Here is a 24,682-nt window from a genome sequence, read left to right on the forward strand (position 1 = left end):
TTTAGTGCATATGCAGCAAACTGCCCAGACAATAACAATGCAATACAGAGGGCAAATTATTTTTGAGTGCTGATTTGTTGCAATGGAGGGCAATTTTAGTTGATTTTTCTTTCCCCGAGGACAAAATTACTTACTCCTGATTGGTCGAGCGGCGAAAATACTCGCTCCTCACTGGCTGAACACGCCAGTTCTACATTCCGTTGGTTTCTTAATTTTATGTCCAAAAACAACGATTTCTTTCAAGTTCTTTGGAGTTCGACTGTTTAAGCCGGGTTGTTTGTACCACAAATACATGGAAATCAAGTGCTGCAGCTAGAAAGGGAATTCCTAAACGTTAGTTTTCGTGTTTTTTACAGGAATCAGCAAAAGCCGGATTATTTATGTCAAAGCTTAAAACTTGGATAAGCCGGGATTGACATTTGTTCAGTTGAGAAACTGAAATCAGTCATGGCGACCATGCAAATGCTTTCAACTCGCTACTTCTTCTTACAACGAATGATAATAGAGCATAACAGTGTCCTTTTGGTGGGAGGAAGGAGTAGGTCAAATTTTGTGGAAGAAATTAAGTTCCTTCTTTAGATCCACCGTTTGCTATTTTTATCGATCTATTTTCGCGGATTTTCAAGCGGTAGGAATTGGATAACCTGACATTAAGTTTTATCGTTGCTAGTTTACTCCTGAATTCAACTAATATTCTATCTTCATTACATGACTATGTAAAATTTACAACTCAGTCAATATTTCTCCTACTGAAATCTAAAAAAACGTCAAGAAAAGGAGAACACGGGGAAATCACCCTTGGTTGCTTGGTACCGACCTTTAAATATGTTTACAACTGAATGAGAGCCGTGCGGTGCGAACGAAACTGCCCCGAATATTTCTCCTATCGAAACGATTGAAGTACATTTGTAAAGCTTGAAACTTGCCTAAATTGGTAGAAGTTGCTTTCAAGTTAACAGAGAAAGAATAACTCACCGTCGTTTGCTCATATTCTCCGCAAAACCTTGAATTAGGTCATTTCACTTTGTTCTTTTTCGGAGGACGGCAAAGAAATATACCAAAATTTAACTGAATGCACATGCGGAGCGATTGTTTTTGTTGTTCATTTTCAGCCATGTTGCTGCCGTCATCGTTGCTTAACAGGGTTCCCTGATATATTTGGCGCTCGGATAAAAATGTCTGAAAAATCGTAACTCAGTCAATTTTGCTCCTACTAAATAATTTTTGGCCTTTACAAAAATTTAGACTTCAACGCTTGACACGCTTAGTTGTGGCCCGAAATATTAGAGCGTTTAAAACTTGGGCGTGTTTATACAGTGCAAGCGCATGGAAGCAGAGCGGCGCAAAGGCATTGCATGTACACGGCTTCAAGACCAAATGTTAAAAAAATAATCTCTCTGCGAATATTGGTGGTATTGAAACGTTTAATGTATCTTTGTAAAGCTTGAAACACGTAACATGAAGAAAAATTAGCGATTGTTGCCTGGAAGAAAGCATTTTCGTTTAAAAATGATTTGTAAACGGCCGTCGAATTACACGTCATGATAATATTTTTTCGTGTAAGAGCAGGTTACCGGCCAGGGGGAAAATGTTTGGAAATTCAAAACTGTGTCAATTCTGCTCCTGTAGCAATAATTCTAGTCTCGTTAAGAAATGGAAAATACGGGAAAATAGTCTTTGGTGTATGGTAGAATTATTTCAGAGCTTTTAAATTTGTGTCTGTTTACGAACACATGAGAGCCGTGTGGTGCGAATGAAAAAAACACGGCCACGAAACAATATTGTACAAAAATTAATTTCCAAACGAATGTCGATGGTATCGAGAATTTAATAAACGTTAAAAGCATCTGCGTAAAGCTTTAAACACGTAACATAAATAAAATTTTCGATTGTTGCCCGGAAGAAAGCATTTTCGTTTACAAATGATCTGTAAACGGCCGTCGGAATCACGTAAACATAACATTTTCTGCGAGAGCAAGTTAGCTCCCGGGGAAAAATGTTTGGAAATCCAAAACTGTGTCAATTCTGGTCCTATAGTAATAATTCCAGTCTCTAAATAAGCGTTAACAAATGGAGAATACTGGAAAATAGTCTTTGGTGTTTGGTAGAATTATTTCAGAGCTTTTAAACTTGTGAATGCCGTAACGTGCGAATGAAAAAAACACGGCCACGAAACAAAATGTTCAAAAATTAATTTCTACACGAATATCGATGGCATCGAGAATTTAATAAACGATTAAAATATTTGTGTAAAGCTTGAAATTCGTAACATAAAGAAAAAATATCGATTTTTTCCGGGAAGAAACCTTTATGGTTTACAAAAGATCTGTTGAAACGGCCGTCGTAATCACGTAAACATGGTATTTTTTGCGAGAGCAAATAAGCTCCCGGGGAAAAATTATTGGATATTAAAAACTGAGTCAATTCTGTTCCTAATTAGTAATAATTCTAGTCTCTAAGTAAACGTTAAGAAAAGGAGAATACCAAAACGTACTCTTTGGTGTTTGGTAGAATTATTTCAGAGCTTTGAAACTTGTGTTTGTTTTCAAACACATATGGGCCGTGCACCGCGAATGAAAAACACACGGCCACGAAACAAATTTTTCAAAATTAACTTCCCCTCGAATATTGCTGGTATCGAAAGCGATTAAAGTGTCTATGTGGAGGTATTTTAGAGTTCTAAAAGTTACCATAACTGATCACGAACGGGTGATATAGGCAAATGGGAGGCTTCTTTAAACTTAATTTTTCTTTCCACGTTTGTCAACATATCCAACGAATAGAATGTGTAGCACGACGGCCATGTTGGAGGACCAAAACAATACCATGATTTTCCTTTTGGAAATATATTCTATTTTTATGCAAATATATTCTATTGTTTTAGTCCTCCAACATGGCCGCCGTGCACACACACTATACGTATAAATTGTGTTTTTTTGTTCTTTAGCATTTCTGTTGTAAACACATCTTGCCAAACTATCTCGCCATGTAACTTCCCGGCAAATAAACACGGGCGCATTAGCATTGTGGGATTGTGTACGGACGGTAGGACGGACAGAAGTGACGACATAACCAGACCAAAATTTTTCGCATTCAAGGGTTTCCCAAATTTTCTTAGCTTTAGGGCTCCGCGCGCGCGCCTCCGGCGCGCGGAGCTCCGCTATCATACTTCTACAAAATATTAACGGCAGACTGATCCCAACGGCGGAGGTGACGAGCTTGATAGAACAAACAACAAAAGCTACAATAACTGAAATATATTTGTTTTTTAAAAAAACAAATTTTTGCCCGATATTTCGGTTTGCAATACAAACCTTCCTCGTGGACAGAAGGAGAGGAACACCTTAAAGATTTCATCAGATACTTAAACTCTATTCACGCGAGTATCAAATTTACCCATGAATACTCAAATTCCTCTCATCAGACACTCCCTTTCCTAGATGTCCAAGTCCACCTCAGCAACAACCACATCCAAACAGATCTCCACACAAAACCCACAGACAAGCATCAATACCTCCTCAAAACTTCATGCCACCCGAACCACACTAAACAAACTATTCCATTCAGCCTTTTCCTGCGAATCCGTCGCATATGCTCTACCGACGCTTTCTTTGATAAACGAAGCGAAGAACTCATCAAGCACCTGGTCCAACGTGGTTATAGCCGCTATTCCCTACAAAAAGATGCAATTCACGTACGAGCCATCCCACGTCACGCAACACTACAGCCACAAGAACAGAAAGCCACAAAAACAGACAGAACACCCTTCGTCATATCCTTCAATCCTGCTCTTCTCAAAATCTCATCTATTGTGAAAAAACATATCAACATCCTCCAGTCCTCCGCCAACTGCAAACAAGTTTTCCCTCATCCACCAGTTATCGCCTACAAACGTAACGCAAGTCTACGTGATCTCCTGGTCCATTCCGAGCAAGCCTTCCAATCAACAACCCGCTGGAATTCATAAATGCAACCACCCACGATGCCTAACTTGCCCAATTCTCCAAGAAGGTCAAACGAACTACATTTTTTTCAACACTAACGAATCACGCAAAATTACTGACTACATATCTTGCAACTCCAAAAACCTAATCTATTTAATCCAGTGTAAGAAATGCCACTCCCAATGCATTGGGGAGACAAAGCGCAAACTTAATGAACGTTTCGGGGAGCATCGCAGATCTATCCTGAATCACCATCAACTACTCAACCCTACTCCTGTCTCGCTACATTTCAACCAACCTGGCCACTCAATCAACGACGTTCAACTAATCCCGCTTGAACTTATACGCAGCAAACGTAACTCAGTTAGAAAGGCTCGAGAAGCTCATTTAATCAACGAAGCGAAAACATTGCACCCTCTTGGTATAAATAGACGTGACGAAACACGCCAATGACATGTCTCACACTGTAACTTAGTCCTAAACAACCAATAATTGTCATGCATTTTATATTTTAAATCTTCTTTGTAACGATCCTTTTATGTTTCTCACTTTTCTTTTTCGTTCAGCCCCCGAGGAAGGTTTGTATTGCAAACCGAAATATCGGGCAAAAATTTGTTTTTTTAAAAAACAAATATATTTCAGTTATTGTAGCTTTTGTTGTTTGTTCTATCAAGCTCGTCACCTCCGCCGTTGGGATCAGTCTGCCGTTAATATTTTGTATTTGAGATAATTTGCTGATCCAGGTCTACAAGTGATCCGGCACCACTCATTGGTTTGTCGCTGTGGAATTGCAGATTTTATTGTATCATACTTCTGCACGCATTACGTGCCTCTGTCGGCAATGGGCCTTTTTTGGTATGCTGAGTCGTATCCAGCAATTTAGGGGACCACAAACAAACATGTAATTAGGATTCTGGTTTGAGCAGTTTTCGTTTGTTTCTACAGAAGAGGAATAGAGGTGTTGAAACCAAAAGAAACAGCCAAAACACTTAAGTCAAGCTAAACAATATTATCGAAAGGCCGAATGATCATGCCAGGACTCGTGTTACTAATACTGGGTAAGTGCAGCGAGCGACATTGTATTTTCTATTCCTTCTTCCGCATTGAGTTTCGCTTTCATCTGCAATCGCGCATTTATAGCTTAATGTTGTATCTGGGTGCTACAGAGAGAGATCAGAGTAAACAGGAAACTTTTCTAAACCAGCAGAAGGAACGTTTCTCTGTTAAATCGTTGCTTAAAGTCTGAGAGGCTTGTAAATATTGTTCGTTTTTTCGCGATTTGTTAATGCGCAAAGGTGAACTGAAGAAAATTGACGAAGCGGAACTTAGTTTATAACTTGGACTTAACTGGCGTCCAAAATATTAATTCACCCTTGAATTGTGCTTTATTAGTGATTGCGATCATCTAAAGATTGATTCGCAAAGTTTTCATTTGAAATCAGTCGTTTGTACAGGTGATGAATCAAGAATACAAAATGTACCATCGGTCGCGTGTTGATAATGTCGTGCTCTACTCTCTGAACACAGACACAGAAATTGTCAAGACAGGGAGAGGACTGAGAGCACAGTCAAAGGTTCGGCGTGCACGATCACTACGCTTAATAGTTTGCGTGACATCTTCACTCCAAAATCAGCACCTTTTGAGTGAAAACATGTTTTATTTTTCTCACGGCTAACATTTATGCAAAACTGATGTCCTGTAACAGCGATTCTTTTGCCTCTGAAATAACATCACGTATTTCCCTAACGTTGGTGGTCGCTACTGATGCAAAACCGACAGCTGTCTTTCCTAGTATGTCAGTCTAAACAAATGCAGGTATTATTATGCTTGAGCTGGTGTGTTTTGTGATTACCATTCTCGGCATTGTTTATTTGTGACTCATGGATATTTTGAATATTTACAGCTTTCCTTTTAACCCAAGTACAAGTCACTGTGGCACGTAAGTAGATTTGTATTTATTACGAGAAAAACCGGCTGAGAGCGAAAACCTATTGGAGTTAATAGGGGAAAAAAAGCAACTTGAAATGTATCACACTCTGTTTTTTTTATAAGAACGTCTAATTTTGGAGCTGAGGCTGAACGTTATTATATTTTTTGGCGATTTGAGGCTGAAAACGTTCTTAAGATGTTCTTAAATTACATGGTATACACTACATGTATTTCAAAGGTATTTCAGTAAACTCAATGCGGACGTGACCAGGACAGATATGAAAGTGATTATGACAAACCGAGATGTGCGTCACCATTGCTAATGTTATACAAAACATGCCCATGTATTTTGGTTAATTTACATTTGTTACCTTGATTTTATATACCGATTAGCAAAATAAAAACTTTCTTAATCGACTCTAAGCCTGATGAATGTTCTTGATACGTTCTTAAAATTTTGGTTAATCTCAGCCTCGACGTTCTTATAAAAAAGGTTCTTATAAAAAAAACAGTGTATGCATTGAGGTTGTCTTTGTTTGTGCACTGTTGTGTGTCTTCCAAGATTAACCTTTCTCATCAGTTTTAGTCAGGACTTGGGAATATTCAGTATAAATACTTGATTTCTGAACCTCTTATTTACGTTGGCTTTACAAATTTATTCGTAAAGAAAAGGATAGGATTCCTCGCTAGTTATTACATATGTTTTGCAATTATACTGAAATTATTCATACTCACTAAAATATTTTGTAAAATTCCCATTGGGTAAGGTTGCATTCTTATTTGACTAGTAGAGGCACCTTACACTACAAAATTAACCGTTCGTTTAAAAAGTGCGTTCCTCAGCTGTAGTTCAGCACGTACTCCTGCTCGACAAGCTTAGTTCATTTAAATGTTCACAGTTCACGACTTGAACAACAAGACTCGACACACAGAGCCTAAAAATTAGCATAAAAGGGATGTTTTTCCACACAGAGTTACATGACGTTGTCAAGTGACTACGGGCAATCTACGTTTTATGGTCCTGCTAAACTTAGCCCTGGTGATAGAAATTAGGGAGAAATAGACCAGCTCGATCGAGGGCAACGTTTGCTTTGGTAATTTTTTCAAAAATTAAAACTAAAGTATGCACAAATTGACAATTTCCACAATGATTCATCGAAATAATTGGTGTGCAAGTTGTTAATCGGTATTAGATATTTGTTATATGATATGTTGCTATGTATTTATTGTACCCGATATGTAACACTTCTGACTTGCAAGGTTAGTTACAACTGAGGCATCGACTAGTTAATAACGAATTCAACCTCAGATTCCTTGTCATCAAAATAAACAGGACCGCAGGAAAGTTCTGATCAACAGATTTGGCTTCAAGAGTCACGGTGCAGGATTTTATTCACAGACTCAAACATTAGTTTCACTTTGTACCGCATACTAAACAGGAAAGGATTGCTCGGTAGCTTACTTTTAGGATTTCATTCATGACTCAAAAGTCAAAACAAGCAGGGCTGGGGTGGGAGGGGAAGAGGGGGCAGCTGCCCCTGCCAGGAAAACTCTTCTTTTTTTTCTTTTTTTTTTTTGTCACATGGTGTTTGAGTTTGCTGAGCTGTTTCTTGTAGCTATATTGGTCCGAAATCACAAGAAATTCGACTAATTGACTTCCAAGTAACTATTTTGGAAAATCTTTCGAGGCAAGAGTTTTCTCACGAAAATAATGATTATGTAATTTGGGCTGTCTGTGGTTTAGAATTTGGCGTGTAAATAAAGACTGAGAAGCCTCCGCGACTCCCAGGTGCGTGTTTTAACTTACACGAGTATGTTTTGTATGAGCTAAATTGGCTTTTAAAGGCCTACACTACTCCCAAGTATTTGTAGCGGGTTTGGAGTATGTGATAGAGCCTTGGATTTACCCATCGTATGTTCAACATCACAGGTCAGGCCCGTAGCAAGGCTAAAATAACTAGGGGGGCTGAGCAAAATGGTTAAACAAAACTACTCTCCTCCCCTCCCCCCCGGCCCGTCACCCCCTAAAAAACAGACATATTAGGGAGTTTAAGATGCAACGAGAACATGAAAAAAGCCGTAGATTTAGTAAACAAATCAATAACTTTGTACCTGCCTTACACTTTTTGGTACATTTCTTTGCCGTTTTTTTTTTTTTTTGTTACGCGGACTACCACGTGAAATTTCCTAATTTCACATTTGAAGGAGGACGTAAACAAACGAGGACAATTTTTTCTTTCTCTTTTTAAACTTGGAATCGGGCAGTGAGAATCCGACTGCAGGAAAATTTTGCTCTTGAGAGGACATATTTGTGTGGCTTTCGACAACGCGCGAATACTAAATTGTTATAAACTAAGGGCATTTATATTACTATCAATGAGCGTATGTCTTAAAAACCAATTAGTTTATTTCAACGGCTTTCACTGTTTGAGATTGATTGATTTCGATCCATTTTGGTTCTCTGATTTTCGATTCACAAGGTAGGGCTGCCTTCGTTGCCGTTGTATACAAAAACAAACTGTTAGCGAAAGAAACTGACAGGTAGTAAACAAATTATTGAAGGTTGTGAAAAGGCACTTGCAGCATCAGAGTTCAAGGCTGATTGATCGGTGCACATTAATCTGCTTTAATTATCATTTTTTGGCACATTGTTTTTTAACTTCCAAAAATTCTGGGGGGGCTCAAGCCCCCCCTGCCCCTCCCTCTGCTACGGGCCTGCAGGTCATTTGCGCCTGATGAGTTTTGATTTTCCTATTTTGAATTCTCTTCATTTTGAACATGACCTCTTATTCTGTGTGAACCACGGTGTTTTTGATGCCACACAGGGTATTTCAGCTAGGTTTGGTGTCGCTCGTTTAAGTGCGTGATAGTTTTAACTGTTGCGATTTATGCAATTTGCGTAATGAGCTTCATTCTGTAGTTGTTGTAACGCCGGGCCCGGCTATTAGTTTTTGTCACAAGGTGTTGTGTTTCTTGGCAGGAACTTCTCCAATTTCAACCGTTTTAACTGTCGAGTGCTTCTAAGAAGTTATTCTTTCGATTTACCGCTTCAAAAGGGATAATTTTCTTTTTGAAAACGGCATAGTTGAGTCTAAAATATGCACACAATATGGCCGCCACAATAGTGGACAAAACCATCTCTTCTAGGAGAGAGCAGAATTTAATCCATGTTTAATGGATAAATCAAATGATGATTTGACGTCACACAGGTAGGGATAAGGGGGTCCCCTCCCTCGTGATATACGCGCCGATAACAGATTTTGATTGGGCCGTTTTTGTTGAAGACAATCAGAGCAATAGATCTCTTCTAGGGAGAGAGCAGAGTTAAATGAATAAATTAATGGGTAGATTCGAAGCTACCATGAAGAAAAAAAAAGATACCAAGCCCAATTTTAGACACGGTCTGCCCTCAGGGCATTTCGCATAATAACACAAAAATATTTAATATTTCAAAGAAAGTACCCCCTCTTGCATAACAGCTAGTACCACAGAAATATGCTTCTCAGTAGTTTTCCCCTGCATGGTGACACTTGTGGTTTCATCCACAAGATTCAAAGTAAGGATCACGTGCTACACCATAATAAACATCAACATATGGAAGTCAGTACTATTTTCATCCACACCCTCAAACGTTAGAACGACCTAGTGGCCGGGTTCACAAAGACATCTAGGATAATATGTGTTCTTAGATCGTTTCAATAATTCACCCTGTCCTTAAGAAACAATTGTAAGGTTTCACCATATCTTATCTTACGCCAGTACCGACCAGCGATAGTTTAGTTAAGTATGTGCGTTGTAGTGTTCAGCGCACTCGTACTTCTCCTCGTGCGTTTTGTATTTTACTCATCCGCCGTTGTGGGCGACATTGAAGGCCTTTGTCGTGTTACGTATCGTGTTGTTGATTGCCGACGATATTTTATTGGCGTGGTTGCAGCGCTTTCGGATCTACGCCGACGAATTGGCAACCTGAACGACCCAAGTCAAAGTTATCCGCTTCGTAGTCGATAAATCAACGCGTAGAAATTCTCGCACTATTCGACATTATGGCGAGCACCCACAAAGCTCCGAAGCAGTGAGCTTTTCCAAGAACGAGACTATCAATAGTTTCGAGAATTGGAGGCAGAACTTATTGTACAGTTTGTCACTTAACAGAAATTTTGCACCATTCCTCGCTGAAACCGCTACCTGGGAAAACAACAAGGACCCAACCCCTTCGCGGTTTGACAGATGACGGCGAGTCAGTACCATGAACCTCCCAAAAGAAGGTAAACGTTCTGGAACTGATGCTTGGCCAAATCGCAAACTATTACCCCGTGATACGTCGTACCTCTCTGGTGAAAAACTCGATTCGATTTAGTCACTTTGGAGCACGATTCGTGAACACTACGGCTTCCAAGTCACCAGCGCCTACTTTTTGGATTTGCAAATTTGCACTTAGAAGCAGATGAGCGCCCCGATGATCTATTTCAGCGACTCATGGCCTTCGTAGAGGACACTTTACTCCGTGTCAATAGCCTGTCCCACCACGGAGGATGACGAACTTACCTCTACTCAAGAAAATTTCATTGTCCTTTCTTGGCTGAACTGATCCACCTCGACCTCCCTAAGTTAGTCAAGCAGAGGTATGGAACAGAGTAGCGATCGAGAACCCTGGCGTCAATAAAACGAGAAATATCCGAGGCCCTCACTCTCTACTTGATAAGTTACGCGCTGCTGATGATGCCAAGATTATGCGCATTGCCATCACTAACTCACGCAAACCTGCTAACATCAGAGCTCCAAATAGGACAAGTACGCGACCTTACCGCCCCAGTAGTTCCTGTCCACTTTAAAAACAGACAGGTCGCGCTAACGTCGACCATTTATTGAGTGAATGCAGTTTCCTTTCAGCTCAGGTCAAGACCAAAAATATATAGCCAAGGCCAGACAAATTGCTGACATCATTGATTCTCCCCTTTGTAGACACGCCCTGCAGCGCATAGTCTCCAGGGTAGCGGGTAAGATACACATTCCTGGCCTGTCCACTGAGCCCCGCAACAAACTTGCTTCCAAGTGACATTAAAGCTTAATTCACGTCTTTAACCCCAACATTAAGGGATACAATGGCTCAGCCGGTCCCTTTGAGGCTAAAATAAACTGGGATCCGTAGAACCTCCCCAGCGCAGAGGCCGCCTAGCAAAGCATGCCCGTAACCAGCTACAGGATATTCAGCAGACGTTTGATGAGCTTTAAGCTGTGGGTGTCTTCAGACGCCCCGAAGACATCGACATTGCTGTTAAGTACCTTAACACGTTATTCTTGCTCAAAAAACCTCATGGTGGCTATCGCCTTGTTACAGCTTTTGCCGACGGTGGCCGTTACAGTAAGCCTCAACCTTCCCTGATGTCCAACGTTGACTCCACGTTGCGCCAGATTGCTCGGTAGAAGCACATTATCGCCACTGACCTGACCAGTGCCTTTTACCAAATCTGACTGATAGTAAGCCCTGTGTGCAAGCCTACGAAAAGCTTTGCCGCGGTGAATTTTCGGCCAACCTCCTTGTCTCTACATTCGTCTCCACCTTGAGGCGATATCAAGCCTCAGTCAAACACGTCTCTGGGTCTGCCATTCTACCTTCTGATTTTGCAGGTCGAAACGCTCCCCTTATGCCTGGGAAAAGCCTGTCAGATCTGCACTTTCACTAGAAGCACCCAGGGCTCTGTTGTTAAAATTACCTAAGTTCAAGACAAACTGAGCGGCAACCAAGGACCCCCTCCCCTTGACCAGCCGCACCGCCTGGTTGGCCATACAAGGAGAATGTGCTGAACCACGCAATTAACGAAATTAAGAAGGTTAAGCGAAAATATTTCACGGAAAACTTGAAGTCCAGCAAATCAAATCCCCGCAAAAATGTGGAAATTAAGTCAGGGAACAAACTATTACTGAACCTTCTGAGATAGCCGAAGAATAAATTTGCACTTTCAAGCATCGGTGGGAGACTGGCTTACGAAATACCGTCATCTAATGTAGAGCCTGAGTCCTATCTCGAACCAACAAAAAGTACATTCTCTCTGAAAGCTCTGACGGTGGACGAAGTTCACAAACTATGGTCTAAATGTAGCGAAACTTTAAAATAACTTCTAAAAATTGCCGGCGATAAAGTCGCACCATCGCTTACACAAATATTTGCAAAGTCGATTAGCACTGGTATCTTTCTAACTGAGTGGAAATTGGCAAGAGTGTCTCCCATATTCAAGAAGGGGAGCGGAAAAAGGGATGACCCAAACAACTATCGACCAATATCTATTATTCCGACAGTTGCAAAAATCTTTGAAAACATTGTATACGACCAGCTTTACGAGTGTCTTAATGACAACAACTTGTTCGCCCATTGTCAGTCTGGATTCCAATCATTGCACAGTACACTTACTGCGTTGATCGAAGCCACAAATTGCTGGTCGGTGAATATTGATAATGGCCTTGTTAATGGTGTAATCTTCATTGATCTCAAATTAGCCTTTGACACCATTGACCACAGTGTTCTTATACGAAAGCTTCATAAATACGGTGTTGACAGGGATAGTCTCAAATGGTTTGAATCATATCTTTGCGACCGAAGCCAAAAATGCAGTATAAATGGCCATTTGTCAAATATGCCGGCCCCAGTTTGTTGTGGCGTCCCACAGGGAAGCATTCTTGGACCACTTTTATTCTTAGTCTACATTAATGATCTGCCCAGTTGCCTTAGTTTAGCCTTTCCGAGGATGTTTGCCGACGACACAAATATAACCTTCGCTGGCAGTACTATGGCTGACCTCGAAAATGTCATAAACTCAGAGCTAAGAAACCTTAATTGCTAGCTTTTAACCAACAGGCTAAGCCTTAATATTAAGACTGAATTCATGGTAATTGGATCTAATCAGCGTGTACCTGCTCTTTCGAATAATCAGATTAATATCGAGATCGACGGCAAATCGATCAAAAGAGTTAACGAGGCCAAATCACTGGGCTTATTAATTGACAAAGCATATAGATTAAACTAGTAAGACAACATCTTCAGCAATAGGCGCGTTAACCGCATAAGACCATTCATTTCCGAAAGCTCCGCTCTCCAAATCTACCAAGCATTAATTTTACTCCACTTTGACTATTGTAGCTCCGTTTGGGATAACCTAACCGTTACCTTGAGTGATAAACTCCAAAAACTGCAAAATAGGGCTGGTAAGGCCATTACCAGATCCAGTTACGACACAATTACCAGTTTCCTCCTAAAAAGGCCCCTCTGGGACAATCTCTCCACGCGTCGAAAGAAGTTGAAGGCGATGTTAATGTTTAAAACAATTAAAGGACTTTCCCCGATGTACTTACAAAATTTGTTTTGCATCCGCAGTACATCGTATAAACTAAGGGATTCTGAGATCAAACTAGACTTACCAAAGCCATGCACGAACTATCGCAAGGGTAGCTTTGGCTACAGCGGGGCACTATTATGGAACAGTCTACCCGTCAATTTACGGAAAATGGACCCTCTTGGTCGCTTTAAAAGGGAAATTGATCGACTTTACAACGATCGTTTTCTATGATGTCTAAAACGTTAAGTTTTGTACATGAAGTGCCATTTTTTCGCGGATAAGTGTTTCCGTAGAACTGTGCATATGTTTCGCAGCCTATAGCTCACTATGGAGACTGTATAAAGCTGTGTACACCGCGAGAAGTACGTTTTTCGTCTTTGTTTTTCTGTTACGGAGTTCATGTACAGTGTGTCTTAAGATCGAACACTCCTACTATCAACAGGGACGAGGGAGCCTATCAGCTTCAGGCTCCCATATGGACACAAGTGATCTCCACCCCCAAACCAGGGGAGGGGAGGGGGCGTCTACAGAGTGACTTTGCGGATTTATTGCAATAATTAACACCTTTAGAAGCCTATTTAAGGCTTCTGACACTTTTCATGTTTTTCAAGTTTTGATAAAGATGCCTGACAGTCATCGAAACTGTCAGCATCAATAAGACGTTAAGACTGGCTATGATTTAAGAACATTTAAATCGACTGTTTATCTTCACTAGCCTGATGAATTTCTTCAAGAAAGAAAGGAAGCCAGTACCGACCAGCAGTACTTTAGTTAAGTATGTGAGCTGTAGTCTCCTGTGCACCTGTGCTTCTCCTCGTGCGTTTTGTGTTTTAGTCATCCGCCGTTGTAGGCAACATTAAAAGCGTTTGTCGTGTTACGTATCTTATTGTTGATTACTGACGATATCTTATTGGCGTTTGGAGAGCTCCTAAGTATTAAATTACCACATTAAATTAGTGTTTACAGATTTTGTTTTGGGATTGCAGGTTAAACTAAGACAGCAACCCCAAAACTATTACCTCCATGTATAAAATCCTTGAATCTCAACTTCTACCAAGCCAGTGGAAAACAAAACCGTTATTGTTCAGTCTTCAAAGTTTTCCGCGGCTGAGGTCACCTAATTCTTATTAACGCAGACTGAAGGGGTCTTACTGATAGATCAGGGGAAAAATTCACGACGCCCTCCTAAGTTTAGATGTATCATAAGTATCGTTTATTAACTAGAGTTTACCATTGGAATATCAATGTCCATTGTTCAGAAACAATGCTTAGGATGCATTTTAACTTAGGAGGGATTCGTGAATCTGGCCCCAGAAACCTTGATAATACAGACAGCATTACCAGAGACTGACACTCTCTGTTGACGGTCCCAAGTCTAATTAAATAAAGTCATCCCATCATTTACGTTTCTTCATCGTGTGACTGGTATAATTTTCTGTTTAACAGAGTGCACTGGTTTGGTAAAAGTCCTTTCTACATCGGCAAATGCTGGAGTAATCTACAGTCCTAACTACCCATCCAGATACAGAGCAAACCAGGAATGCAAATGGCGCATCACAGCACCGCGTGGCCAGAGAGTACTCATCTACTTCACTGTACTTAATCTGGAAGCTGGCTGCGGTTGCGGCTGTGATGCTGTAAAAATATTCGACGGATCATACGAGTATTCCACTAAGGTGTTGGCTCAAGGTTGTCGTGTTAACCTTCCCCCACCTGTTCACTCATCAGGCCGCTCTATCTATGTGAAATTCTATTCTGATGGAAGCGGGCAAGGAAGAGGGTTTGTAGCATACTACAAAGCACTTAACATGTCATCAGGTTGGTAACAAAGCTTATTTAAATGTATTTAAATGAAAGGAACAAAACGGGAAGTTCCTTAGTCACGGTTATAAGTTCTGATGAACACAATTTGCTCAATGAAAAGGGGGCAGATGTTCGGTGGTGGGGGGGGGGGGGGGGGTAGGTTGGAAAGGTTTGTTAACAAAATAAACAAAACGGGAAGTTCCGTAGTCACGGTTACCTAGTCATGCAGTATTTGCGAGGAAACTGCGTTATTTTACATTGTTCAAGCTTTATTGGATGATATCGGAAATAATAAGTTGAAATATACAACTGAAACTGGATATTTAAAATTATAAATATCTAAGTGCCTGGGTACGATTTGGGACACAAGATTCCATGGTGAGGAGTTAGGAAGAATTTTTGAAATAGCTGTTAACATGCAAACTCTCGGCGGGGAAACTGGGTTATTTAACATTAGTGAAGTTTTATTGGGTGAATTGCAATAATTAGTAAGAAATAATAAGTCGAGATAAAGAACCAGAAAAATAGATTAATAAATAAACACTTAAGTGGCTGAGTACGAATGGGACACAAGATCTCATGTAAAAGCTACAAAATGAAGTAAATCACAAAACGTAGCGAAAAAAGGAACTTAACCAGCTAAATCGTAAATGATACAGAAACGGTGCAGAGGGACTATTGTTTGAATGATTAAATGTGTTTTAAATATAAAAAAATCTTCAATTTCGGAGTGTATTCTTTTAAATGAAAGTCCAAATAAAATAGAAAATTTGGCTGTCAGGAAACAAACGTTAATTTGTAGTTTGTAGCTGGAACCATCCGACCTCCCACCCAAAGTAGCATCCGCTTCAAATGACGCGGTATTTTTTGAAACTGATCTGGTGGGATTGCAGCTATGAAAAAAATTATAATAATAAAAAAGTGATCCAGAGCAGCTCACTGTTTTCTCACACAAGTTTGCCCTTTCTTTTTGACAGAAAGTACGTTTTTCATTCTCTAAAAATCAGTTTATGTAAGAAATTGTTGGTTGATAGTCGCCGATGTAAATTGACTTTTGTTCGGTTCATGGTCAAGCCCTCCCAGCAAAAGTTAGAACTATGATTGTATTTGGGATAGAATACAGAATTCCAGATTGTTACCATTTAGATCAAGAAAATGACGTGTTATTCAGTCATTGACACAGGCATACAGATATTCGAGTTCTCACAACAGGAGTAGAAGGTAAGCCATTAAACTCAGTAGTTTCCGAGTATGCCTGTGTCCCCGACTAAATAACACACCATTTTTATGTATTTGTCAGGCTTAAAATATACCCTCATATTAATTCCATTGCGCATATGCCACACATCGAAGTTCAAATTCCAATCAGTATTCATGATGTTTGTCAAGCGAACCTAGCTCTCACGCGCCTCCAACTCAACTAGTAACCGAAAGGTAGGTTCTCCTCGCTGTTGGAAGAACTCGGATTTCTTTTTCCGAGTATGCCTGTGTCACTGAATGAAAAACATCTCGTGTATTTAGTAAGCTTAAAATATGCCATCTCATTTATTCCACAGCGCATATAGGAAGGCTTCGTGGAAGGTTTCGTTCCACAAAAGGGGATTTGTAGCATGTCGTTCGAGACAATAATATTATTAGGGAGTTTAAGCAAATACTACGGAGACGGTAACGAAAACGTTACAAAGCAGTTGGATTTAATTCGAAAAATAATGGCCCTGTGCGTGCGTTATAAATTTTGGTGCATTTGTTCTCCGTCCTCGGCCAAATTACAACTGAAATGTCCAAATTCAAAGTTTAGTGGAGAGCTGGGTGAGCGTATGTCGTTTTCGCTGGCTTCCTGGTTGCCGAAAGGCCCTACGGACCTCACTGCGAAAGCACGACGGCAATGTTCAACACTTAGAAATTAATGTTCACGTTGTCTGATCTACAAACTTCACCATCGGGTGGCAACGTTGTCCTAAAACTTTGAATTTGGTTATTTCACGTCGTTGTCTTGCCAAGGCGTCAAATAGATGCGCTGATATGTAAATATAAGTGCATTAAACCTCCTGTTCTTTTAATGTTTCCGTTGCCGTTGCTGTCGTGGTTTTGAAAGGTCCTTAATACTAAGGTGCATGGCTACGACCAATGTAATATAACAACTATTATGCTGTTCATTTTATTAGCTCAAACTCATGCGTAGATGTTTGTCCACGATCACTGAAAAATTTTGAAGAATTTGCATTGCTTTCTTAAATGATGTTCGAAGAGTTCGAGATTTCAATGCTCTCGTTAAAAGGTTAAAAAGTAGAAAAGTTCACCTTTTACTCCTTTAAAGGTTTCTTGGGTATTTGTCTTCCCACAAAACAGAAGCTGCGTGACCGCATGAAGGTTCACCCACAAAAGTTATGGGAACTCACAGCTTTCCTTACATAATTTTACCTTTTTACTTTCCATTTAACTGGAAAACCGTAAATCCTTTCACTGGTTTTAGATATTCCACCTGAATTAAGCATATGTCAAAAAGGTGGATCACCGTCATACAATCCGAAAGTAATCAGACAAGATAGTTGAAGTATTCAGCCTGAGGAGTGATTATCACAGTCGCTGGAAACACCCTAATATCACCACTTATACCATCACTACCACAAGCAATGACAAGGTGATGTCGGAATTAAGTTTAAGGGGTGGGTGTAAGGACAATTCAACCTTCAAAACGTCAACAATGCGGATACTTGTATGCGTGTTTTCGTTCCATCCTCTGTTATGTCCTTTGTTCATTCAGGTTGTCCATCAATCGACCCTGCAGCCTCCGTTGGTGTCATTTACAGTCCTAATTTCCCTTGGAATTACCCACGCAACACGATGTGTAACTGGACCATCACAGCACAATCCTGGAAGATGATTTACTTGAATTTTACTGAGTTCAAGGTAGGGTTTTCTGGAGGCTGTGGCGGTGATTATGTGGGAGTGCGAAATTACTACTTCTCAAGAAAGTTCTGCGGAATTAGCATTCCTTCCCCCATCCATAAGTATGGCTCTCTACATGTCACATTCTCTTCCGGTTATCGGTCTTCTCATTCTGGGTTTATGGCACTTTACCAAAAAGGAAGAAGTTTTCCGACAACGACCAGGCATCCGTGGCCGTTTACTGCACTCACGACAACTTCACCTTCACCTTCACCTTACGGTGCCTGTCAACCACACTCCAACAACAGTAAGTAACATGCATGTATCTCTTGCTTGAGTCGAAAGGTGGTCTCCTGTGACAACTGTTTGCTGTTAGCAGTGAAATATGGAATAAACCTGTAATCCACGATTTAACCAAGGTTTTCAGCTCGCCTGATAAAATTGTCTTTTAACCTTATTTAAGCTAATGCTTAAAAAAAAAAGTCTAAGTCAAGACTGGGGGAAAATTTTTTCAAGAATCTTTATTGATTTGTAATTAAACTCGAATCAGAGTTCACGTTACTCCAGGATTAACTTAACTGGGCTTTTAACAACTCGACCCTGGAAATTTACAACCGGGATTAACTGAATAATAGACCTTATTCACCATATTTATGTGTGCGCAGGGAGGGTAGAAAAAAAGGGCACTCGTAAATTTTAAGGCCCGAAACGTTAAATCCTGTATCCTGTATCTTCTGTGATTTTGAGCTTGTTAAGAAATGTTAGTGTTCTTGTACAAAAAGAAAACTCGAAGGAAACTGCATGAAACACAAACAATAACCAGGAATGTAACCATCTGTTTGATCCACGAGAAAACACGGATTAGAGGGAGGCGGTATATTTTACAGCCATCTGAGTTGCATACAGCATGAGTCTCTCTATCAAACGGTGTTTAACAGTTGGCACGTCAAAGAACCTGCATCATTGATAAGTTTCATTTTGAAAACCATTTGACTTCACATTGCCTCTCTTCACTGAGGTTTATAATGAGTGCCGGCGAACTGTTGGGGAAACTTGACAGTTAGCGATGCCCTAGTTCGTATTTCATTAATGAGAAAACCGACTTAATCCGTGCCGGAACCGATCACCCGGGCCAGCACTGACTTCGCCTTTACCTGATCCTCAACATGCACTTTTGATTTCTTTCCCAAGGAATTTTTGTGGGAAGATCCAGCTCGTCATCTATTGCCAGCCCAAATTACTTCAATGTCTTTCACACCAGTTCACCTCGCACGTCATGCTCGTGGCAAATCCAAACATCAAGCGGTTACATCCTTGAGCTGACTTTTGAAAAGATGTCCATAACTGGCTGTTCGGGTTGTTCCTGTGGATACGTAAAAGTTTTTGATGGAATCACATCAAGTGACCCTCTTATTGGCACCTTCTGCGATAAAAACTCTCCAAGTCTGGTGTCGTCCAAAGGAACCGATATGTTCATTGAGTATTATGGCTCTTACAGCTACGACGAGTTTCGGGCAACAATCCGTTCCAAGAAAGGTACTTCTAAATTTTCACAATACTTAGTGTACAGAGAGCTCTCTCTCTTCCTTACTCTTTTTAAGTTAAAATGTCTATTTACAGTAATTCCTGTGTCATATCCGAGTTTATACCTGCTCAACGTTTTAACAGTTATGATCTAATCATGTGAGTTCAGCAAAACAAAACCTGGCTTGAAATAAAATATAGAACACTGGTATCACAACTTCGATTTTAAAGAATTATTGGAGTGAAAGACTGTCATAAAAATGCAATGACGTGAAATAACTATATTCTGAGTTCACAATGAACTTTTCAACTCCGTAAGATTCTTAGGGGGAAAATGTTGTCTTAATACGTCAATATCAAAGTCTCTGTATGGCAGAATGTAGACAAAATAAATACAAAATGCAAATAACGTAGTAGAGATAAAAACCTAAAAAACCCCAGTATTTATAAGCATCTCAGCAATAATAAAGATATTACGTTCATCTTTGCAGTAAAAACCTTTTAATATTATCCAACTTTTAAAGTGATTTGTGGTAATTTCGAGAAAACATTTTGTGACTTGAGACACTTATTTGGACACTTCACCTGAGAATGAATGGATGAAGATTTGTCAGAATTCTATCTTTCAGTGTGCGGAAAGTTGACTCTGTGTTTTTGGTAGTAAAACTGGAATTAAAAAGCACAGTTCTCAAAGACTGCGCCTGATGTCTGTTTAGTTTCATTTTCGGAGTGAATATGCATTCAGAACAAGGTAGACGTGATAGATTTTCTTTTACTAGGGTACCTGTTCTTACCATAATATTGTCTCACCTTGTCGGCAAGTTAGGTGAACCCTGGGGCGTTGTATTCAAAGAGTAACAGTTGCTCAAGGCAAGAGTCTTTTTTAATGTGAAATAACTGTAAGGCCGTGAATATAAGCCATTGACTCTAAGACTCATTTCAAATCAAAAGCAAGCTGTTGGAAATAATTACTTCCAAGGGAAGAATAATTGTCTTCATTATACCATTTGATTATGTTTAATCAAAGCCAAAAATATTCCAAGTCATACGGAATGAAACAAATAAGATATGAATTAATCTGTCTCGTTTCTTTTCTTTTTTTCTTTTTTCTTTTTTTTTTTTTTGTTTTTTTTTTGTTTTGTTTTGTTTTAGCCAAAACTGTTCAAGTTGCTGCAGTTGTGGTTCCCATTGTTGTTGGACTTGTCCTTTTTACAATAATCGTTTTTGTAATCAACTGCACCGTGATAAGACGTTCGGCAGGACCACCACCTGGGACGTCCACTACAAGTGCGGAACTTCCCCTTCAGTCCCTGACCCAAAGTGCCGAGGCTTCTGCCCCTGGAACTGCGCAACCGTTGTAAACAATCCCAGTGTCGTCGCCTAAAAGGTGGAATCAAAAACCTGGAATAACAGACTCTCATCGGTGATGGAGAAGAGATTGATCCACAAGAAAATAGTAACTGTTTTGAGGTAGAAGACAGAAGCCTTACATACGCACTTTTTATTTTTATTTATTAGCACTCTTATGTTCAAGTACCAAGGTGTTGAATTAATTTCGTTTTTATACCACTGGATACTACACTGGAAGGATGTTCTGTTTGCACGACTAGACATTGGTTGTGGTCACACCTACGCCTTAACTATAGTCTGAATCTTCAGTTACATGCACGACGTTAGTCTACTGTACTAAGTGACGATAACAAACCGGTGATCTGAAAAATGAAATCTTGGTGGATCAGAGAAGACAGTTTTTCATTATCAGTTTTATACAAGCGTGAGAGAAACGCACGTGTGCTACCATGCTGACAAAACAATGAATAATTTTTTTTTTTAAAGTTAAGGTAACAGAAATTTAAAAGTCATCAAGGCCTGTTCATACTTACGATTTTCGTGCAATGTTTGTCGTAATCTTTTATGCAACTTTTGTGGCGTTATTTCAGTGCGATTTGTCGCTGTGATATTGTAGAGGTCTCGAACATGTTTGAATCTTGATGTAAATTTGCTGGATTTGTCAGAAACCGAACAGCGATATAGTTGCATCAATAATCACCTGTGTGTATACGGGCCTTTAATTGAATTAAGGAATCTCCCAGAACCTCCCAGAACGGGACTCAACATAGCAACTACGCTCTTGATCGAAACGCATGAAGCATGTGTGTCTTAAGTAAGTATTCGAAGCAATTGTCAAAAAAAAAAAACGTTTTGATTGGCTCTTCGTTTTCTAACTAAGGTTTTACCATGCATGGTCCTTGGGTTTATCTAAAGTTACCTTCTTCCTTAACTTTACCGAGTTAGAGTTAGCGGAAAATCGGTCTCATTATCAAAATAACGAACTATATAGTTACCATTGTTTAACCTTAGTTTGTAGTACTGATGTGACCGCAACCATATACTCATATCTTTGTAAAAACAAAACAAAACCAAAAATACAAATTAATGCTTTTAAATCAGTAGCTACAATTACAAGCTTACAATAACAAGCAATTGTCAGTGGTTGGACACGAGTCACTGTGCACTGAATTTAACATTTGACTTCGTTTGCATGTCTTTTTAAAGAAAGGAATGTTTGACCACAGGCTCAACTGCAAGAAGGCAAAAACGTGAAGATCTCATGGTCAATATAGGTTTGATTTCTTTTCGTCTTTCTGTTCATGAAACCCAAATCAAAAACAAAAACATGAAGATTCTAAGTTTTTTGGACAGTTAATGAAAAAGATCGCCGTTCCGTGGATTCGCACAGAACTGGACCCGTAGCGAGTATCAAGTAAGACTTTGGATAAAATGTTATTATTATTATTTGTTTTTACATATCCGCAGAGAAATGGCATTATAGGTTTAGTGTTACTGTTTCATCATAAAGTACCTCATGATTATTGTAGCAAAAATGATTTTGTAAGTCGAACACCGGGGTATAGTCCAAACACTAGAGGAGTAAACATTACTCAATAGTTCTTTTTAGTCAGTGCCGAAACTGGAAAAAACTCACAACATGGAGCAGGTATAATAAGCTCAGGTCACGCGGTGTATTTCGTGTGATAAATAGACCAAGCCTAACATAAGAATTTTATCGCTAAGCAGTAAATTTAGTAGAGCAGTTTTTAAGTGAGTATTAAGAGTAATTTTGCTTTGCTTTTGATCTTCGATTGGTTAACGCGCAACAGGTTCTCAACCAATGAGAAGCGAAACCAAAACCAATCGTGACTTTGCTCGGAGGCGTTTCCCGCGCCTGGTGCCGGTAACATGTATTTGCTTCGAGTTCTGATTGGTTCGTCGCGCTGTTTACGTCTCTTTTGATTGGCCAGAGTCATTACTTTGGTTTTTGGTTTCACGACACTAATTTGAAAAACGCTCAAATCATTAAATGTAAATACACGACTTGGCAATGGTGGATAGTGTCGCAGTCAGTAGATTTGATATCCGTAACCAACCAATGTCGAAGAAGAATATTGTTTAAATAAAACAAAAAGTATATCAGCACTCTCTAACTGGAAGAAAAATATGACATGGTATAAAATCGGGTGGCGAGCATAACGTGACATACCCCGTCCGATTGAGAATCGGGCGAAAGAAAAACAAAGAGAAATTCCCACTTTCAAGACTTTATTTTGCAATCTTACCAAAATCGAGCAAACTGGTCAACCCTGAATTTCTTTCCCCGCAATCATGCCATGCCATTATCACTGGCTGTTTTCTTTTGTACATGCCGCGACAAAAACGCGTGCGTTTTAGAAATTGATTGAAACGCTTATAAAAGAAATGAACCCTTACCTGGCTTGATGCCATATCCGCTATATCATATATCGTCCTTGTCTGAAAGGTTGTCTGAAAAAATGTCAGAGTTGCCCTTGAAGCTTAGCGTCTTCATGGTTATTTTTCGGACAATCACTCCGCTTTGAGTAGCCATATTTATTCGATTAATTGCCAACCTTCGAATTCGCGGCCACCCTGACAGTCACAAGGGCCCACCCTCATGGGCCCAAAATTAAATAAGCGCATGAGCGCGCAGGGCGATTAATCGAATAAATACGGTGTCAAAAAGGGGTTTATTTACTAAGTAATTTGCTTGCTTAAATTGTAATATTAATAGACGTCATGAAAATGTTTTTGTTTTTAGATTACGTTGAAATGACCTTAACTAGACAAGCTTGAGACAACTATTTTGTTTAGGCTTAAGGCATTTTTAGTCAATGGCAATCTAGACATTACAATTTTCCTGATAAATGTCAAGCTTTCGTGCAGTAATAAAGATATAAATGTCATGGAATATTTGAAGCCTGGTGAATAAATGAGAATAATGTAATATTCAGTAGCGGACACAGGTATACTCGAACCTAAGACCTTCCGATTTCTAGTTCGAATGCTATACCAGTGAGCTACAGGAGACTCGTGGGAGCTAAGGCCATTAAACTAGGTTCATGGGACAAACATCCTGCACACTGCTAGGATTGGACTGTCATGTGTTGGGCATATGCGCAATGGAATAAATGTTATGGAAAATGTTTTTTTTTTTTTTCGAGTACGCTTGTGTCACTTAGTGAATATTACATTATTCCCATTTATTCACCACGCTTAAAACATTCCAAACCTAGCAGTATGAAAGATGCTTGTCCTGTGAACCTAATTTAATGGCCTTAGCTCCAACTGGTCTTCTGTAGCTCAGAGGTGGAGCATCCGAACTAGTAATCGGAAGGTCTTAGGTTCGACTCGGATTTTTTTCCAAGTATGCCTGTGTCACGTACTGAATATTACATTATTCTCAATAAAAGTATATTAAACATAAACAAATTACTCAACTTTTGATCATCAAACCTGAAAGAAATGTGGTGTGGACTTGTGACTTGTGAAATTACCATTGGTTAAGGATTCCATTCTTATTTGACGAGTAGAAATTCCTTACGCAACAAAATTAACCGTTCGTTTTAAAGTGCGTTCTCTAGCAGTAATTCAGCACGTACTTTTGCTGGACAAGCTTAGTTCATTTAAATGTTCACAGTTTACGGCTTCAGTCAACAATAAGACGGCACAGAGCCTAACAATTAGCATAAAAGGGACGTTTTTCTACATAACACTCCAGAGTCACATGACGTTGCCAAGTGACTTCAGAGAAACTACGTTAATGGTCCTGCTAAACCGGCAAAACTTAGCCCTGGTGATAGAAAAATGGTGAGAAATGTTCTTTAAAAAGACCTTACCAACTTGGTCGAGGGCGGCGTTTGCTTTGGTAATTTTCACAAAATTTAAAACTTAAGTATAGTCAAATT

General features: G+C 39.7%; 1 protein-coding gene and 1 long non-coding RNA gene across 4 annotated transcripts; both read left to right on the plus strand.

Annotated features, from left to right (window-relative positions):
• The first annotated feature begins 4,830 nt into the window (after nt 1-4,830).
• On the plus strand, nt 4,831-24,206 carry LOC146455386 (tolloid-like protein 2). Of its 3 annotated transcripts, XR_014859038.1 has the most exons (7): nt 4,831-5,002; nt 5,849-5,884; nt 14,652-15,023; nt 17,773-18,204; nt 19,089-19,433; nt 20,574-21,965; nt 22,351-24,206. XR_014859038.1 is itself a non-coding variant. In XM_085094356.1 (6 exons), exons 1-6 carry the CDS (start codon nt 4,969-4,971, stop codon nt 20,780-20,782), a joined length of 1,428 nt encoding a protein of 475 aa, XP_084950482.1. In that variant the 5' UTR covers nt 4,831-4,968; the 3' UTR covers nt 20,783-24,206. The 3 variants fall into 3 exon arrangements, 2 of the variants coding, with proteins under 2 accessions (XP_084950482.1, XP_084950483.1); XM_085094356.1 differs by having other exon boundaries at nt 20,574-24,206; XM_085094357.1 differs by lacking the exon at nt 5,849-5,884 and having other exon boundaries at nt 20,574-24,206.
• LOC146455387 (uncharacterized) lies at nt 7,537-9,576 on the plus strand. The gene is made up of 2 exons (XR_014859039.1): nt 7,537-7,804; nt 8,596-9,576. It is a non-coding gene; the product is annotated as an uncharacterized LOC146455387 (long non-coding RNA).
• Nucleotides 24,207-24,682: the final 476 nt, after the last annotated feature.

This window comes from Pavona decussata, unplaced genomic scaffold (genome assembly GCF_977016875.1).
Source record: "Pavona decussata unplaced genomic scaffold, jaPavDecu1.1 SCAFFOLD_276, whole genome shotgun sequence".
NCBI classification, from domain to species: domain Eukaryota; kingdom Metazoa; phylum Cnidaria; class Anthozoa; order Scleractinia; family Agariciidae; genus Pavona; species Pavona decussata.

What these genes read in the sequence shown, in the direction of transcription:
- LOC146455386 (XM_085094356.1), top strand. Translation starts at nt 4,969, where the DNA reads ATGATCATGCCAGGACTCGTGTTACTAATACTGG. An exon ending in AGTACAAGTCACTGTGGCAC is followed by an intron (nt 5,885 to 14,651) that starts GTAAGTAGATTT and finishes TCTGTTTAACAG; the next exon opens with AGTGCACTGGTTTGGTAAAA. An exon ending in AACAATCCGTTCCAAGAAAG is followed by an intron (nt 19,434 to 20,573) that starts GTACTTCTAAAT and finishes GTTTTGTTTTAG; the next exon opens with CCAAAACTGTTCAAGTTGCT.